We start from the raw sequence: 19455 nt of genomic DNA on the forward strand, positions 1-19455 counted from the left end.
TACTTTTGATACATTTTTTTGTATTTTCACTTAATTCATAATGCAGGGCTTTTTCTTGTCATGGAATGTTTTTACATTGTTATATTGCTTCTTTTATTGCTTCTTTCACCCTTGCTAACATCCAAGTTTTTCATCAGTTCTATCCTGTGTGATCTCCACTCTTTCTTAACTCTCAATGCAAAGACCTGAGGGACACCAACTGTAGACCAGTTTTATGAAAGAATATGCCTGTGGTCACATCTTTACAACATTTTGTTGTCAACTTGGGCAACCTGCTTACCTTCATCTTAAAGGTGGTTGAGAGTGCAGCTTCTCTAAAACTGCCACGTGTGTCACACTGAGTGTTGGGTAAATGTGTAATAAATGATGGCCAAGACATCAAGGACACTTCTATTTGATGAAAAGATGCTGCCATGAAAATGCGATGGATTTGAATATTTTACACGTTGCAAGCTTTACCGTACAAGATCATGTCTGAAACAGCCGTACAGTGTGTAAATGTAAACTCAAGGAGTTTGAGACATTAAACACTGGAATGTCATGAAATGAATTGCACATCTGGTGTCTGATGGCCTTTGGTTGAAGATAATGTGGATCCTACGGTGAAATACCAGTAATTATAGGTGTAATTATGAGGATTCAGGGGGCAGTGCTGACCCACAGGCTTTACATTCAAGGATGAAGACCCAGCCTACCATCTGGTCCAGCAGAGTACACACTGTATGTTCGACCACACAGGGAGGGGGGTTTCGCGCTGTACGGTGTGAATCAGAGCAGCAGCAGGTTCTCTGTAGCATGATGCTGATTAGAAGCTCGTCTTTACGGTTTAGCCCTTTGTAATTACACACCATGTCAGACTTAAGCAGGTTATGAACGGTAGCAGTCTGAGCTCCACTGTGGGCAGTTTTCATTGTTAAAGCTTGGCCTCACATTGAGAAGGATGGAGAGAGAATAGTGGAGGAAAAGTCATGTTGGACCGAGAAGTTTGTTCAGTCAGTTGTACTGTCAGTAAATGCATGTTTGCCTGGAAGCAGAAATATCTTCATCAGGTCTGTGCTGCTGTGGCCTGGTGCACAGCAGCTGCTGCCCAGTGTAAATATAGAGGCCACAGCCACAGGTCTCCCACGCCTCTGTGCTCCCTCTGGAATATAGCTTCCTCCTGGCTTTGGTGTGGTGGATGGGTGGCCTCCTTCTACTTTACAAATTATAAGGCCTTCAGCACCAAACTCGCTGTCTCCACCCCAAATAAGTAATGGCTACTCTGCTGCCTGCTAAAATAGATCTGTTGCAGGATGGGGAACGGCAGAAAACCTGAGTCAAGATGGATACTTACATTTCAGATGGAAACAGCCCTGAAAAACACTGTTTCATTTTCTCTGCATGTGCCTGTTGCATGTCAGACTGCTTGACATCAGTTAGTAGAAACATCCAAGGGGTCTCTGCTCTCTCAACCATGAACTCACATGCATTATGTGACACACTTTAAAGAAGTAGTTTGACACTGTGGGAAATGTGCGGAGGAAGTGAGTATCTTAGCGTAGTGGAAACGCACTTTTCTGTTCCTGTGCAGATGAAACAAACTGGCTGTGATGTGTTAATTAGTGAACTTTCGATGTGCTGGATGTGTTTCCAGACTCTTGTAAGCTAAGCTGCCCCCCCGGCTCCAGTCTAATAGTTGATACACAAACATAATATTGATCTTCCAGTCTAATTCCAAAAATGTGAAACTATTACTTTAAGGGGTCTCAGGCTTTTTTTGTTAGAGGATCCCTGTAATATTAGATTTGGAAATATTTCCACTTTTGATCCTGAGCTGATTCTCTGTTGTTGCTGCAGGAGGATGAAGTCCTGCTTGGTTTGCCTGGCCGCCTGTGTGACCCTGCTCTCACTGTGGAGTAGTGTGTGTCACGCCACTCCTCTGTTCTACAACGTCTCCATGGACGGCAGTGGGGATGAAGCCGAGCTGGAACTCCTTTTTCCGACCTCCTTCTCCACCCGAGCACCTGTTGATATCAGCGCTGCGACTGGACCTCCCACCCTCACCAACACCATCACCACCACCATGATCCGCCTGAAGGACTTTGTCCTGACCCGAGTAGTGGATTTCCTGCAGGAGAATTTGCTCATCATCATCGTCGTGACCTCTCTTCTCATCGTCATGGTCTTCATCATCTGCTGTGCCTCTGCCATGAGTCATAAGCGCAAACTGGAGGCCTACAAACCCCCTCCCAACCCACCCAGGAAATATATGGCCGATAAAACGGGTGCACACAAGAATTCAAGCGAGTTCCAGGAGAGGCCGTACGCTGTGGACCACGTCAAGAGGGTCCAGACTCAGAGTATGGCCTCCCCCAAGAACCTGCGCACACCCTCCAAGGCTCTGGTGGGAGAGAGGGGGAGAGACGTCAGGTCGTCGCCTCGCCAGGAGGTCAGGAGGGTCAGAGCGGCAGAGGAGGTGGAAAAGCGGAGAGAGGAGCCCAAGCACAAAGAGCAGCCCAAGCACAGGGAGGAGGTGCAGCAGAGCTCCTCCCCCAGCACCAGCTCCAGTCCGCCAACCTGCACCTGCCACCTGAAAAAGGCCCATCACTAGGCCATGTTCAAGGCTGATATTGGTTGAGAGGTGAAACGTTGCAACTATGACATAAAAAAAGAGATCAGACAGGTTGGTCATACCAAAGAGATATGAAAAAAAAATACATATGAATGCATTGTGATTCGAATACTTTTTTACAACTGCCAGCAAGAAATGCATTTCTGAAGCTTGTGCCCTTATATGACAAAACACCCATCGTTCAGTCTGAACGGTTATGAAAATATGAACCATCACCTTGTTTATTGTCTAAAATAAAAATAAATAACACAAAGAGTAGAAATTATGTGACAAGAATTCAAAATACTCAATTATGTTGCTGCATCTCAATGTTATTCATTAACAGTTATAAAAAATTTATTGATTTATTTTATTGTTGCATCCTCGGTAACCACCGAGTCTCAATCATCAGTCACTGCTGCCAAAGTAGCATCACTAGGAAAGGTGGCATGTAGGTTTTATAGGAGAATGACAAAAAGTTACCCTGTAATTCTTTCCAAATCAGAAATAAAAAGTATTCATGTGTTTTTCATATAGAGATGTTTTACTCCATATGCCTGCTAAGACAGAGGAATGAGTCCTGCTGTCCTCCACGGTATCATTTTAGCAGCTCACAGGTTTCGCTGAACCAGTCTGCTGCCATTTAGGGCAAAATCTTTGCTGCTGTAAATTAAGCTGAACGAGATGCCAGTAAACTTGATTTGTTGGATAAGTAGCAAAAACATTCTCTTTATATTTACATTCATATTTACTAATGTTGTTTTATGTCATATCATAATTGTATTTTACTTAAAGAACCCTACTTCACATAGCTTTACACCAAAATTTGCAACAGTGTTCTTTGTGGTGAGCTAAAGTTCAAACTTACATACATCTACAATCTATCTGTCCTCATATTTATTTGGTTGATAATTTCAATTGTTTATTTTTTTGGTATAAAAACTTTGCGAATCAGGGTTTGAGTTTTTTTTAAATAAGTAATACATATATAAGATAACTTATGGTTTTTGTTTTTAATGTCATCATTTGTAATGAGGCAAAGACTTGAGTACAGGGATAGATAGTATGTAATATGTTTAAAGTTGAAGGTACTTCACAATAACAGGCTGAGAAGTTTACATTTGCCGTGTTCATCTGATTTTATTTGATTAAACATTTAAATTACACACTCTCGGACTCACTGTACTCAAGTTATTGACTCAGCATCTGAACCAAGTGTGTGATTTGTACGATTTACCAAAACTTTGTTTAAAAAACTCTTTTCCCGGTGAACCTCAGATTGTTGTCCTCAGATGTTTCCAGACAGATGCTTCCTCTGTAAGTGACAGTTTTATTGTTTACAAAATGACGATGTTGTTTTGCTTCTGTTGAATAAAATTGTTGATAGTGATGTTTCTGTCCTTTTTGAAACGATGTTCCACGGTGAAGGACAAGCACGGCCCTGAGGAAAGCTAAGATTAGAAAGGCGAGGACAGTTTGAAATAATAGACGACGCATTATGTTCAACTCGGGAATCTGTAATTTTGAATTGCGTCCACTCAAGAATCATGGGTAACTATTTTTAAAGTAATTACCCAAATGTCAGATTGGTGATATCTGCTTTTTGGAGACACACAGCTACATCTCAAGGCTGTTGTACTGTGCTATGTACTATGTGTGTGCACACATATAAGACCCACTCCTCCACCTTTTTAGAACTGGCCTTGGTGAGGCAGCTGGCACCTTCACCCCCAAACACAGGACTGCAGAAGGTATTAGAGCCTGGAGATGTGGAGAGCTCCCTTTGTCCCTCACTGGCTACTGTACAAGATTGTTTAAATAATTCATCAGCAGTAAACCAGATATATAGAGGGACCTTTGCTCCAAAACAAAAGCTCATGATTTATCTGTGCAACTCTTGGAGACACTGATTTGTTCCAGAGAAGTTCAAACAAAAATTCATATAAGTTTTGTTTCCCATATTTTGAGCGAGTGATGAAATACTGCCCTCATGTGAACAGTGAAAGTATTGATTTATCAGCTATGTATTCATCTTTGCATCATGTCCCCCGGCTTCATCTCGTGATGAGTACATTAGGACCACATGTGAAATCTCTTGTTGAATTCCATTACCAATGTGTTAAAATGTGATTAAATGTTACTAAAATGGCAGAATTACAGGCCATGCAAATTAAAAAAAAGTTTGATCTGAATCATAGGAGTCAATTTTCCAAAGACCAAACATCAAAGATGACAGCACAACAGCTCAAAAGCAAGTGTAACCCTGCGTAGACTGAAACTTGAGCCCCGACACAGCTTCTCACTGGGGTCAGATTCCCCTCTCTTTGTCAATGAGGTGCTAAATAATTCGAGAAAATACAACCCCTTCACTTTCACTCTTCCCACCAGGTGACGGGAATGCAGAGGGCTGCAGGAACACCCAGAACGCACCCTGACTGAGGCTTGTTTGCTAGATTCACTGACTGTTTGAGTTTTGGGAACCTCAACGTTTGGTAACCTCAGATAAGGGAATATTTGGGACACCTGTGTTGTTACTTTCTTTTTTTTTTTTCTTCTTACACAACATCTCTTGTATTCATGTATTTTGACCCTTTTCACTGTCTGCCACTGACAAACAAAAGGACCTCTCAATCAACTTGACCGGTGAAGAGGATCCAGAATAGGTAATACAGCACCTTAAGGCTGTCGTTAAACTTTGATGAGCATCTGCCTGGAATTCTCAGCAGCAGCGGTGGTTATCTTTAGAGATCATGTAAGGACCACGGGGTGATGAGCCTGCCCATCTCTTCGGAGGAGCAGAGGATACAGGAATATAAAAATGGTAAGTGCATGGGCCTTTATCTATTTCTTTAAATAAATCACCTCAATAGGGTGTTATTATGGTGTTAATAATGGCTTTATAAATGGTTTATAACTCATTCAGTGATCAGAACAACTTTTGATGTCAGGCTATAAAAAAATCTTTGTAGCGAGTCATTAATAAATGTTTCTCCCTTTCTAAAAAGTTGAAGAGGAGTACTAATATTCACATCACATAGGTGCAAGGCTATCACCAGACAGTGTAAATGAACAACATTCACACTTTCTATTAAGACATTAACCTAGTTTTAAATGCTGATTCACTGTTAATTCATTAATAAAGGCTCACAGGTCTCTCATGTCTAAGAGGCCAACAGCCAAAGGTACACTCCTGATCAAAATCTTAAGACCGGGGGAAAAATTACAAGAATTTGCATTTCGCATTGCTGGATCATAAGCAGGTTGGCAGGTTTGGTGCTCCCTAGCAAAGTCCAAACGGGCAAGTTTGTGGCGTGGGAGGAGACGTGGCCTTTGAAGACGGTTTTTGTTCTTTAAGCCCTTCTCTCGCGGATGCTGTCTTATGGTTATTGGGCTGCAGTCAGCATCAGTAACGGCCTCAATTTGGGTCGAAGATCGGCCTGTGTCTTCATGGACAGCCCGTCGGATCCCCCGGCTCAGCGCAGGTGAAATTTTTTTGGGTCTACCACTTGACTTTTTTGTCCCATAACCCTCAGGATCCTTTAAGAAATGTAAAATGACTGTCTTACTGCGTCCAACCTCGGCAGTGATGGCACGTTGCAAGACACCTTGCATGTGCAGCTCAACAATCCTACCACAAGACAGAAAGCCTTTTTGCCTTTGCCATCAGGAGGTCATGACAGTGTTAATGCCTGAATGAAAATGACATGAAAGCCAGATTTTTGTACAGATTTTGACATTTTAAGGCTATGGTCTTCAGCTGAAAACAGCCTGTTTGAGTTTAGATGCAGTTTTCAATAAATTGCCTACTACTTCTTCTTTTTGTATTTTGAAGCTCTACTTGCAACCTGCTTACGATCCAGCAATGCGAAATGCGAATTCTTGTAATTTTTCCCCCGGTCTTGATTTGATCTTTGATCAGGAGTGTACGAATTCATGTTGAGTTATTAATGTTAATCAGTCATTAATAGATGTTTTGGAGCTCTTAGGAGGTCAAGGGTCAAACAGTCCATCAGAGCAACATTAGAACGCCATTAATTACCTGTTTTCTTAGCTAGAGTGAGACATCAGCATGTTTCCTGGTAGTGTTTGCTGTGTCTAATGTGGTTGTTTCCTCCATTCCTTGCAGTGAGTCATGCTTTGGTGCAGATGTGGTGTCCTACTGATTCTCTGCATCTGTCCTCTACCCTGCCTCATAATGTCTCCCTGTCCTCCCGGCTGCTGCTGTCCTCGTGCAGGATTTTTGGTTTTGTGCGAGTCCCTTGGTCTTAGGTCACTTCCTCGTTCGGTCCCTCTCAGTACCTCAGCTCTATCTGTGGCCAGAAACCACCTCTGTAACGTGGACCACCTGCTCCGGCCCTTCTATGGCCTACAGGAGCTCAGCCTCAGTCACAATCTGCTGGCCCGCTTCCCTCGGGGCCTGCCCCCCAGCCTGGACACCCTGCTGCTGCAAGAAAACCGCATCACTTACATCACCACAGGCGCCCTGCGCCAACTGGGCAACCTCACTCGCCTGGATCTGGAGGACAACCGCATCCGTGCCATCCAACCCGGGGCTCTTCAGGGTCTCAACAAGCTGCAGGTTCTGACTCTGAAGGGGAACCAGCTTACACGCCTCCCTCTGAATCTTCCTCCATCGCTGACCCATTTAGACCTCTCAGAAAACTGCATCTCTGTCCTGGACCTGCCCTCGCTGTCCGCCCTGGTCAATCTGCAGGTCCTGAAGATCAACAGCAACTGTCTCCGCTCCGTCCCAGAGAGCGCCTTCGACAGCCTGCGGCTTCTCAGGTCTGTGGACCTCAACAACAACCTGTGGGTGTGTGAGTGTGACATTCTGTATCTTTACCGATGGCTGCTGAGCGGCAGGCTGAAGATGGCCACTGACCTGGTGTGCACCGAGCCAGTCCATCTTGCTCACCGTCTCCTTCTGGACCTCTCTGTCGTGGCTATTTGCCCTCGTGTCCTGAAGCCAAATGAGAGGACACACCAGCTGGACCTCCACTCTGCACTGGAGACGCTGACAGTGAAGCCCACGGGATCAATCTCATTTGATAACAAGAGATATTTGGGAAGCGCGTCACAGGACGTCACTGTTGGACCCCCTTCCAAAGATAAACCCAAGACTCGTGTATCACTTGCACACTACTCTTTAGAGACCCTTACCTATGAGGAGTGTTTATCCTTAAATAACACACAACCATTCAGCCTACCCCATTTAAAAACCACTACTTCTGTCCCCGATGAGGAACACAAATGCAACATCACAGGTCGGTCCCCTCAGATTGATGCAACCTCTGCTGAAGTGACACGATCTTTGCTTTCCACAAACAGAGATGCACTCTGGCCCACTGCTGAGCCACGAGAGCTCAGACAAGAAAACTCTGCAGTGGTCATTTCTCTGCTCGCTGTGTTGTGTGTATTAGTTGCTCTCCTGATGCTGGCAGTGCTGCTTGTACTGAAAAAGGTACTTCTGCGCCAGCAGAGGGTGGCCCCGCTCGATGAAGGATCTGGTGGATGACATCAGCACAGACGCACTGAAAATGTTTTTAATTATTTAATTCACAATAATCACACGTCTCATACAATATTCTGTAGTCTGTTTTTGTATGTGTACTTAAGCATGTCCTTGAGGGACCAGTGATTTTATACACTGGAGCCAAATAAAGCCTAAATGCCAAAAAAATATATATATTTAAACAAAAAAAACACCTCAACCTATTGTTTCTGATTCACGACATGTCTCATCTGTGTTTCATGTAAAAAGCACTGCAAAGTCAGAGAGATGTTGAGATCTGATGAAACAAATCAATTCCATTAACATCTGGCACTTGAACAACATGAGAATCTTAGCTTGAGTTCAGCTTAGCTTGAGATTTTTAGAGGGTATAAAGCTCCCGGAAAGGTGCAAGACCTGATGTATGGCTATGGAAACCAATCTCCAAAACAGCACTGCAGTGAATCATTTCAGGGCCCAGTTAACAATGACGTATTAACCGCTGGCTTGTGCGCGCTCCTCCTTCTTGTCCTGTTTTAGTCGGTAGTCTGACAGCGCTGCTTTTATGGCATCTTCAGCAAGCACTGAAAGAAATGACGTGAGGTGGTGTTAGACGCACTTTGAGTGTGAAATGAAACGGAAAAAAAGGTTTCATCTTACTGAGAAATGTACAGTCAAGTAACAAATTACAGGAAAAACCTGAAACGAAAGTTAAGAAACGTCAAACTGAATAGTTTACACATGCTGTTTTTTTCCATTAATTAGTCATCCGCCCTCATGTAGAAGGTTTGAGGTGTGTGAACAGCTCTGGCTTTGTGTTGGCAGCAGGTTGTGTAATTGTATTGCTTTGAACTTACTGGAGCAATGAAGCTTGACTGGAGGAAGGCAGAGTTCTTTGGCAATGTCTGTGTTCTTGATCTTCAGAGCTTCATCGACCTACAGGATGACAGCAGGCTTGTCAGATCCTCAACAACAACAACAAAAAAAGCAGGGTTTTTGTTCAGCTACTGTTCTCATTCCCTTTTACATCTGCAACACCGACTCACCGACTTCCCCTTCACCCACTCTGTTGCCAGAGAACTGGAGGCAATGGCTGATCCGCAGCCAAATGTCTTAAATTTTGCATCAGTGATCTTGCCATTTTCGTCCACCTGAATCTGAAAACGACACATAATCATACAGGTGTGTATATAATAGTAAGCTGAAGGTGATGGCAGCAGTAACTGAGCTGCTCCTGACCGGTAACTCACCTGAAGTTTCATTACGTCGCCACAGGCTGGTGCACCCACCAAGCCAGTCCCCACATTCTTGTTGTTTTTGTCTAGAGAGCCCACATTTCTTGGGTTTTCGTAATGGTCCACCACCTTGAGGAAAGCCACAAACAGATGACGATGATTTATCGCTTTGTTGTTGAGAGTCGTGTGTTAAAAAGGCAAAGTTAGTTAGCATACAGTGCACCTTACTCTCTGACAGCACGCGCTAAGCTAACTGTTGCTAAAACTCGGGTGGCGTTGGCTGGTAACGATTGTGAATTTATGGTTAAAGACATATTAGTTACCTTTTCGTGATATGAACAAAGAGCATTCAGCTGCGGGTTGAATAACCTCCTGCTAAGTAACAACAGCGAGGACGCAGAGTAACGTAAGGACATCGTCGCCATATTGAGATACCGATGATGACCGGAAATGCACGAGTGAGTACGAGTGAGGACGACCGCTTTGTGTTGATAAACAAGTGAAGACGGAAGCTTTCCCCGATAAAGGAGCCCCTACTAGCGGCTAACAGTTGCTGCTACACTTCCTTGGCTCCACGGTGAGCCCAGTGACAGGCTCCACCTCTCACGATACTCCTGGCTTGTTAGGTTGTTACCAGGCAGACAGCCTTTCCAACATGGCAGCGCCAAGCAACGCAGAGCAAACGCAGTTGCAAGACATGGAGGAAGAAGATGCAGGGATGGAGGAGAGGGAGATGGAGTCGGACGAGGAGGACGACGAGGAGGAAGAGGGCATGGGAGAAGAAAACTCAGACGACGAAGGGGACGATTCGTCGGAAGATGAGAAAGAAAATGAAGCCGAGATCCAACGGCTGGAGGAGCAGGTAATTAGCCCACAACCGTAGCCGGGCTTATGTATCGTTAACTATCGTTAGCCGACGAGCTAATGAGAATGAATGGGTGGTAAACACGTTCAGATACAGCAAGTGGGCAGCTCCAAGGTTGTGAGCGACTCTGGTTCAACAATAACTAAAAACACATTAGTGCTAGCCAGCTGTTGGCACCCAGAACAATTAAACGGGCGCGTATGAAACGACGTCAATAAGACAGCAGTCGTGATTAGCCGACATGCTAATGTGTGATGCTAATGGATTGTCTCGTGTCACGCGCCTTTTTCTGCTATCTCATTACAGCCTCCAGCGTAGTTATAAAGAAAGTACATACATGCGTACACACAAAGTCCATGCTGTCCCAACTTTGTTTGGAATCAAGTATTTAATCTGTTGGCTTGATCACATTTCATAACATAGTTTATAACGTTAGTGCAGCGTTACACTCAGGTACCAGTTTATTAGGTGCACCCAGCTGAGAGCAGTGTATCCTCCCGTCAGTAAGGTTATATTGTTGAATTTTTGTTGTAACTAGTAAAGAGGTGTTCATTCAACTTAATGCTGTTGAATAGTTCTGCATTATTATTGATTAACAAAATAATAGAAACTGAACCTTCATGAAGATAGACTTCATTTTATTAGTGGTAACTTGGTCACTCTTAATAATTGTGTTGATTGTTAAACATGTTATATTGATAATAATGCTTTTTATTTATAGGCGCCTTTCAAGGCAGTCAAGGACGCCGTACAGTAAAAGCAATAAAATACATTAAAATGGCAGAAAAAAAAACTAAAAACAGGCAATGGAAAGTGCAGCGAGTCATAGAGAATATGTAAGTTGGAGAGCTGAAGAGTGAAAGTGAATCAGAGTTGCTGCGATCAGGAGGGAGTGAATTCCAGAGGTGGAGTGAATCCCATGGTGGTGAGGCGGGCGGAGGGGACAGTGAGATGGATGGAGGAGTAGGATCTGAGTGTGCGGGCAGGTGTGGTGATGTGGAGGAGGTCAGAGAGGTAGAGAGGGGCGAGGCAAAGGATGGCTTTGTAGGTGAGTAGTAGAATTTTATATTGAATACGGTGTGTGATGGGGAGCCAGTGGAGCTGCTGCAGAACAGGTGTGATGTGATGAATAGATGGTGTCCTCGTGATGACCCGAGCTGCTGAATTCTGAACCAGTTGTAGTTTATGGAGGGTTTTGTGAGGAAGACCAAACAGAAGAGTGTTACAGTAGTCAAGGCGGGAAGTGATGAGGCTGTGTACAAGTATGGCGGTGGTGTGAGGTGTGAGGGAGGAGCGGAGACGGTTAATGTTACGGAGATGGAAGTAAGATGACCGGGTTATGTTGATGATTTCATGATCTAATCTGTGTGTAACAGAAGTGAGATACGACATTTTCTTGGGCAGTGATACCAAATCCGTGCCAAATATATACATGAGAAGCACGAGTTAATTAATGAGTTAATGTTAAAGTAGATTGTTCACCATCTTACCCCCCTTTCATCTTTGTGTTATTTCAGCTGTCAATCAATGCCTTTGACTACAACTGCCATGTGGATCTCATCAAACTACTTAAGCAGGAGGGAGAGCTTTTCCGTCTGCGAAAGGCAAGGCAGAAGATGAGTGAGCTTTTCCCACTCACTGAAGGTTGGTGTCTGAGGTGGTTTTGGGGTCAGAAGAATCAGCTGACAGCAGCTCTACATCATTTGCAACTGAAAACACATTTTGTTCAATCCTACAGAGATCTGGCTTGACTGGCTCAAAGATGAGATCCGTCTGACAGAGGAGGAGCCAAACAGGGAGAAAGTATATGAACTCTTTGAGAAAGCCACAAAAGACTATATCTGTGAGTGTGCTGCGCCATTGTTACTGCCTTTTATTTGATATTCAGTCATCACAGACACTAATATTTAATCCTTTGTCTTAATACCCAGGTCCAGATATCTGGCTTGAGTTTGCTCAGTATTCAATTGGTGGCATGGGCTCACCAGGTGGGATCGACAAGGTGAGATCCATCTTTGAGAGAGCTGTGACAGCTGTGGGGCTTCACATGACCAAGGGACACGCCGTGTGGGAGGCGTACAGAGAGTTTGAGAACGCCATTCTGTCCACGGTACAGGTCTGTGTTTCCATCACTAGGAAAGATCTTATCCGTGGTCGGACATATGCTCTGTTTTTGTTACTGTTCGGTCACTTACACAGAACACAACTTTTCTTCTGACATAAAGTCAACTTGTATGCCTACAATGTTCAGTTAGTGTCATAGAGATGTTCGTTCTGTGTTTTAGCATTCAGGCCATAGTTAGTGGTAAACATCTCTCAGTATAATGTAGTCCAGTGCAACACAAACTTAAACTAGGAGCTCAGTTATAAAAATATGATTTAATTAATGCAATTCTCACAATGTTCTCACTTTGTAAAGGTATAATTTATAGCTGAGCTGTTATAGATTGATAGGTATGCCCAATAAAGCGGCCACTGTGTATATGCCAGAGAGACTTATTTTGAATGATGAAATTTCCAAAACGGTATAAGACAAAAGAAGATAGACAATTGGTGAATTTAATGATTTAATTAATGAGGACAGTAGTTAAGTATGGTAAAGTTGCAGGCACTATCAGTCTGTCTCTGTCACAATGGCATTGTATAAAAGCATGCCATTGAATTATAATCCACTCACTTACTTTAAAAAATACTTGAATTCTGAATCAAATTCATTTGATGTCAAACGTTTGCTTAATTTTGACACCACTTTCTCTGCTGCCTTCCCTCTCAGCCTCCCCCTGGCAGGATTCCCACCAGCGAGGAGCAAGAGCTGCTGAACACACAGCTCGGGCGAATTCATTCACTGTTTCGCCGCCAGCTGGCCGTCCCCTTAATGGGTGAGCATGACGCCTCTTCTGTCCAGACAGGCTGCTGTGAAATGGGCAAGGTTCCTGTTGTGAGGGCCGTATGTTGTGGCCCACCTGAGCAACTGTGACTTACCCCATTTATAAAGACAACACCGCCTTGTGGGACAAGTGGAGTGTGATGCTGCTTTTGAAATGCCATATGGATTTAGAAAGACAACACTCCTCTCCAGGTCCTGACTACGCTTTCAGTTTGTTGCAGGAGTGGATTAGAGATTGCCAGATGGTCTAGGACTGTTTTTTATTTCATTTTTTGTTTTTTTTTGGTTTGTTTTTATCCTAGCACAGCTGAATGTTGAACTGCTCACTAAAGTATGGCACTAAGATTAGGCAGCATACATAAAACATTTGCAAATTTACACTTTAACCTAAGATCTATACTTCTCTTTGCTTCCTGTAAATACTGTAAAAGTGCCTTTAAACTTTAATTGTGCTCTGCTGCTTTGTAGATATGGAAACCACCTATGCAGAGTATGAGGAGTGGTCTGAACGTGGGGTGCCTGAGACGGTTGTTCATCAGTACAAAAAGGCTTCGCAGCAGATGGAGAAGTGCAGGTCTTTTGAAGAGTCACTGGTAACTGACTTACATTTATATTCTGTGTTCTCTTTGCTAAAAAAACAATATCTGTCACAGTTGTCCTTCCTTCTGACTTTAAATAATGGGCACAGTTTTGCAATGTGTAACATGTGCATGCTGTTTTTGTGCTGCAGCTGGTAGCAGAGCCTCCTAAACTGGCAGAGTATCAGACCTACATCGACTTTGAGCTAAAGGAGGGCGACCCAGCACGGATCCAGATCATTTTTGAGCGGACTCTGGCAGAGAACTGCCTGGTACCAGACATGTGGGCAAAATGCACCACCTATCTTGTGAGTATTGGTCACTGTTTGTGGTGGTGATGTCTTCAAAGGGCTCCCAGTCAGACTGTCATGTTTGCTGTGCAGACTCTGGACTTGTTTCACATGCCACGACCTCTCAGTCTGATTGCTCTCAATCAGAACCTCAAACTTGCCAACTCCATTGTCTCCCAGCAGGGGCCCAACAGCTGTGATCACTGTGTTGCTCTGAGCTTCTTGATTAATTACAGTCAGTTGTTGTCCAACATCTCATTCACATGTCTTTGAACCACTGAAACAACAGATTGATAAATAATTTTACTCATATGAAAAGAATGAAATTATTGCATTTGAAAGGTTTTTTTTTTCAAATGGGCTCTTCCATCTAGTAATGAAGGAAGATCTGATGGGATGTTAGAGAATGTTGCTCATAAAAGCGACTCTTTAAACCCTCAGTAATGTGTCTTTCAGCTTGTTTAGAAGATATTCTAACCATGTTACTTGTTTTATCTGGGCTCTGAAGGATCGTCAGCTGAAAATCAAAGATTTGGTTCTCCCCACTCATGAGCGTGCTGTCAGGAACTGCCCCTGGACCATGGGTCTGTGGAAGAGCTACTTGCAAGCTTTGGAGCGGCATGGAGCTGACCATCAGACTGTCTCAGGTAACAGCTAGAGTGCGGCGGGAAGCTGGATGCATGTTGTCAAGCAGTTTGTGTGTTTTGAAGTTATGTACACATTTCTCACAAACATTATTGAAATGGACCCATATATTTTGCTGTAGGGGACGGGGATTAATTCCAAAGCCTTGTCATGTAGCGTCTTTGTCCTCCTCGCAGATGTTTTTGAAAAGGCGCTGAATGCAGGTTTCATTCAAGCGACGGATTATGTGGAAATTTGGCAGGCGTACCTCGACTACCTGAGGAGACGTGTGGATTTCAGCAAAGGTGAAGCAGTTGTGTGTGTGAGAGAAACAGAATTTGTGTTTGGAAACTATTCAGCTCACCCATTGTCCCCTTGCTAATGGTGTTTCCATTCTTTTTTTTCCAGAATCAAGTAAAGAGTTAGAGGAGTTACGAGGATCTTTCTCTCGGTCTCTAGACTACATGAAACAAGACGTTGAAGAAAGTGGGTGAATTTGAGACAGAAAGGGATCCGTTTTCCTTGTGTTGTTAGTTTAGTTCTCATATAATTCATGGTCTTGTGTCACTGCAGGGTTTGGTGAAAGTGGAGATCCTTCTTGTATCATAATGCAGATCTGGGCAAGGATAGAGGTACACAGTGTTACTATGACAACCCTTTTCTGTTTCTGGTTGAATCATGTTTAACCCTGTATTTAGTCTGTTTCTTTCTGTGTTATTTCACCTTTATTTATTGTCTTATTTTTGTGGGATTTTAGTTTATGTAACTCCTGATATAAACATTGAATCATAGGACAAAGGCAGTGAGCCTGTCCAATTTAAACTCAGTAATAGCTCTCATACTTAAGCTACCATTACCATTACAAGGTAAAGGACTGGTTACTAAACTATCGCAGGAACTGTACTTTTCCCAAAATGTGACAATTTTAGTTGAATTATTCTGTTAGAAATGATCATTTATGTCATAATCTTTATTTTGTTAATTCTGTGTAATTCGGGGATTAAAGGTCTTAGACACCATGCCTGATTTCAAGCATAGAGCAGTTTTAAATTTGTGTAATACTTAATTCTATACATTGTGCACATTTCTTCCTGGACAACTTTCAGGTTCACAAATAATTCCTGATTAAATCCCTCATATTTTTTTTTTTTCTCCATTTCTAGGCCCTCCACTGCAAGAACATGCAAAAAGCCAGAGAACTGTGGGACAGTATCATGACAAAAGGGAATGCCAAATATGCCAACATGTGGCTGGAGTACTACAACCTTGAAAGGTTTGTCAGTCCACGTCTGATGGCTTTGTGACTGATCCTTTTGCCAAAACGTGTATATGGTATCTTTGATTTTTTTGAATTTTTTTTTTATAGGTCTTATGGAGACTCTGTTCACTGTCGGAAAGCTCTCCACAGAGCAGTTCAGTGCACCTCAGACTACCCTGAGCATGTGTGTGAAGTCCTGCTTACCTTTGAGAGGGTGGAAGGTGAAAAAGAAATCAAAGTTGACATTAAATAAATAAATGAATAAATAAATGCCATGAATTACAGCACGTGCATTTTTCCTCCTCGCCAACAGGTTCTCTGGCAGACTGGGACGTGGCAGTGCAAAAGACGGAGAGCCGGCTGAACAGGATTAATGAGCAACGAGCAAAGGTAGGAGCACATATCGGCATTGTACTGAGCGGGTGCATAATTTAGCTGCCTTTGTCTAATGTTATCATGTTCTGTCTATCTGCTAGGTGGCTGAGAAAGAGGCCAACATGGCTCGCCAAGAGGGGGAGAGAGCTGATCAGCGGCGGAAGGCCAAGTTAGACAAGAAGTCTCAGAAGAAGATCCAGAAGGGAACTCGAGCTGGGGAGAAGAGGAAAGCAGAGCAGGATGATTATCAAAATGACTGGAATGAGGACTCGGGTAAATTAAGTTTGTATGATAGACCTTCTTATTTTTGAGTAAAAATGAGGCGTTTCTTGACTTTTCTTTCCCCCCTGTGACAGAACAAGCTCCTAAACGGCACAGAGGAAATGGGGACCAAACCACGGAGGAGTACATGGAGACAGAGACGGGACTCTTTGGGAGAAACGCTCCCCCTGGCTATAAGCCTGCTGGCACTAAAAGGGCCCAGCAGGGAGCTGAGGCCGCTGCCCAGAGGCACAACGATGACAAGCCAGAGCTTCGCAACGATAACAGCAGCGTTTTCATCAGCAACCTGACATACACCCTGCAGGAGCCAGAGGAAAGGCTCAGGACGCTGTTTGAGACCTGTGGTCCCATCAAGCAGATTCGCCCTGTCTTTAGCAACAAAGGGAGCTTCAAAGGCTACTGTTATGTGCAGTTTGAATCCCCAATGTCTGTCTCTGAAGCCCTGAAGCTGGACAGACACGAGGTGGAGGGCAGGCCCATGTTTGTGTCACCCTGTGTAGACAAAAGCAAAAATCCTGACTTCAAGGTAAATATGACCACAGACATAAAGGATTTTCATCCATTTAAATCACTAATTTAATGACATCTATATGGCATTATAATAATTTAATATTAGGAAGTATTACTCTCTGGCTGGTGTGACTGTAACTGTGTGATAATTTGCTATACGAGTGACCACTTTGTGTTAATGTCTCCGAAGGTGTTTAAATACAACACATCCATGGAGAAACAAAAGATCTTCATATCTGGACTGCCGTTCTCGTGCACTAAAGAGCAACTGGAGGAAATCTGCAAAAGCCACGGCACCGTCAAAGAAGTTCGTCTGGTCACATATCGTTCAGGAAAACCCAAGGTGAGACATGAAGAGCACAGCGTCCAGATGTTTGGCTAAAAACAGTCCCACTGATTAAGCTAATGAGCACCACCTATGACCATGCAGATGCTGAGGCCTCGGAGTAGAGTCTGTCGCTGATGTGTTAACCCTCTCTTGCTGCGTGGCTCTGCAGGGTCTGGCATATGTCGAGTTTGCAGACGAAGCTCAGGCTTCTCAGGCAGTTCTGAAAATGGACGGCACGGATATAGAGGACAACAAAATCTCTGTTGCTATAAGTAACCCTCCTCGCAGAAACATGGATAAAGCTGGTTCCAACAGGCCCATGTCAGACATGGCTCCTCGCCAGGTCTATGGATCGTAAGTCTGTCGACGCATTTCTCTGTCATGCTAACTAAAATAAAATCAGCTGCTGAAAGTCAGTGTTTTTTTTTTACGGTAACAAAACGTTCTTTTTTTTTTTTCTAGGAGAGGAAGAGGACGCACCCAGCTGTCATTACTCCCTCGTTCCCTGCACAGACAAGCCGGGCCTGCAAGCAAAGTGGAGAACGGGACTGCAGCTCAACAGGTGCCAGAAGCAGCCAGCGCAGCATCGTCTGCAGCTGGAGAGACGAAGCCTTTGTCAAATTCAGACTTTGCCAGGATGCTTCTCAGTAAGTGAGAGGATGAGCGAGGGAATTCCAGCCGACTTCACACTGAAAGCCATCTCGTGTCCTTACAAATTAGTGTTGTTTTTTTTCCTGCGTTTTGTTTACCAGGCCTCCCTTTAATCTGAGTCATGTTCTCATCATCCCCTCTGTGAGATTTGCCTTAATCGCCGAGCTCCATCACCAACCCTCCTTCAACCAAGACTTTTCACCAGTGTGACGGATGGTTTTTGTTTGGTTTGTCTGAAGGTGGCTGACAGGCTATTTTATAAAAAGTGTATCATATTTGTGTGTAAATATACTGTATCTAAAATTGTACGCCTCATGTTGCAAAGTGTCTTTTGTTGAGTGATGCGAAAGGGATCGAAGAGAAGCATATGGGAGAGTATTTTTTTAAATATTATGAACAGCCAAACGTGTGAATGTTGCTGAAAAGGGTCATGCAAAAGTTCAGATGTGGTGTAATATAATTGGTGTGTGTGTGTATATAAGTGGGATGTGCTACAGTGATGAAAAGATATTCTCCAGATGTTTTTAGAAAAACTTCAGATCTTTGTTGTGTAACTTATTTTGAGCTCTGAGGACACAGCTAACAAGGCTAGCAATGGTTTTTTTCCTGACTGTATAACACAACTAATCAATTAGTTTTACATGTTACCATCTCTCAGTTACCATCAGCTATTAATCACCAGTTGTGTGCTGCTATGGACTAGAGGGGTCTAGCAATTTATTTGTTTATAGGCTTCATCTTGGCCTGAGGGCCTGTTGTTACATAATGAAAACTCCCCTGACGTCATGTCACACTGTTAACGCTTGATATCGGTTATAGTATTTACAGAACTGCTCTCAGTATACAGTCTTGTGGTTTCTCTGTTTTCATACATGTCTCTCATCTCTGTTAATGTGACCTGTCTGTTCAGGGTAAAAACATCCATCATCAAGTCGCAGATGTTGTTTTAGATATCAGTCTGATTTGTGTGCTGTGGACCGAAAGAGAGGTCCGGAGGGAAATGAACCGTATTCCCTTCGCCTAGTGAAATTCAAATGGTGCACATGTAACCGTGGTGGTGATGATGCTGAAAAAATGTGTCTAATTGGCTGCTTCGGTAACCGTACACATCCCCGACTCGTTATTGTGTGCTGTAGTTTGGTTTATAAAAACAGTCTAGAGCCAATTAATTGTTTTGTGGAGTTCCAGCTATTTGCTACGTCCAGCATCTCAGATGTGGGAATTATTTGCATTTCCTTTTCTTACTGTTAAATTGAATGTATTTGGAGTTTTTTTTTGACAAAACAAGACATTTGATGACCTGACCTTTGGCTCTAGGAAATTGTGATTTTTCATTTTTCTGAGGTTTTTGAAATGGCGGTGAGTTGAATCATAATTGCAATAATTGGCAGATTAATCAGTTGATGTTTAACAAAAATAACAGCTAATTGCAGCCCTGCAAGAAATAAATGAAGACATGTATAAGGTGTTAAAAAAAGGTAGAATATGGCC

The 19455-nt window shown here is 43.3% G+C and overlaps 3 protein-coding genes across 4 annotated transcripts; 2 read left to right on the forward strand and 1 right to left on the reverse strand.

Annotated features, from left to right (window-relative positions):
• The first annotated feature begins 1840 nt into the window (after window positions 1-1840).
• Window positions 1841-2590, forward strand: tmem119a (transmembrane protein 119a). The gene has a single exon (XM_070833078.1). It carries the CDS (start codon window positions 1841-1843, stop codon window positions 2588-2590), a length of 750 nt encoding a protein of 249 aa, XP_070689179.1.
• A 5538-nt stretch (window positions 2591-8128) lies between these two features.
• On the reverse strand, window positions 8129-9778 carry iscua (iron-sulfur cluster assembly enzyme a). The gene is made up of 5 exons (XM_070833956.1): window positions 9640-9778; window positions 9332-9445; window positions 9128-9238; window positions 8939-9017; window positions 8129-8665 (listed from the first exon to the last, which is right to left on the reverse strand). Exons 1-5 carry the CDS (start codon window positions 9739-9741, stop codon window positions 8577-8579), a joined length of 495 nt encoding a protein of 164 aa, XP_070690057.1. The 5' UTR covers window positions 9742-9778; the 3' UTR covers window positions 8129-8576.
• Window positions 9779-9971: 193 nt separating this feature from the next.
• sart3 (spliceosome associated factor 3, U4/U6 recycling protein) lies at window positions 9972-18272 on the forward strand. 2 transcript variants are annotated; one of them, XM_070834136.1, is made up of 19 exons: window positions 9972-10178; window positions 11699-11825; window positions 11920-12024; window positions 12113-12297; window positions 12955-13060; window positions 13537-13661; window positions 13799-13954; window positions 14445-14583; window positions 14758-14865; window positions 14969-15046; window positions 15134-15192; window positions 15724-15833; window positions 15927-16039; window positions 16132-16208; window positions 16295-16466; window positions 16550-17001; window positions 17176-17328; window positions 17483-17667; window positions 17776-18272. In XM_070834136.1, the coding sequence occupies exons 1-19, from the start codon at window positions 9972-9974 to the stop codon at window positions 17966-17968; spliced, it is 2850 nt and encodes a 949-aa protein (XP_070690237.1). In that variant the 3' UTR covers window positions 17969-18272. The 2 variants fall into 2 exon arrangements, with proteins under 2 accessions (XP_070690237.1, XP_070690238.1); XM_070834137.1 differs by having other exon boundaries at window positions 16556-17001.
• The last annotated feature ends 1183 nt before the right edge of the window (window positions 18273-19455 follow it).

The sequence above is a fragment of the Pempheris klunzingeri genome, chromosome 7 (assembly GCF_042242105.1).
Source record: "Pempheris klunzingeri isolate RE-2024b chromosome 7, fPemKlu1.hap1, whole genome shotgun sequence".
In the NCBI taxonomy this organism is placed as follows: Eukaryota; Metazoa; Chordata; class Actinopteri; order Acropomatiformes; family Pempheridae; genus Pempheris; species Pempheris klunzingeri.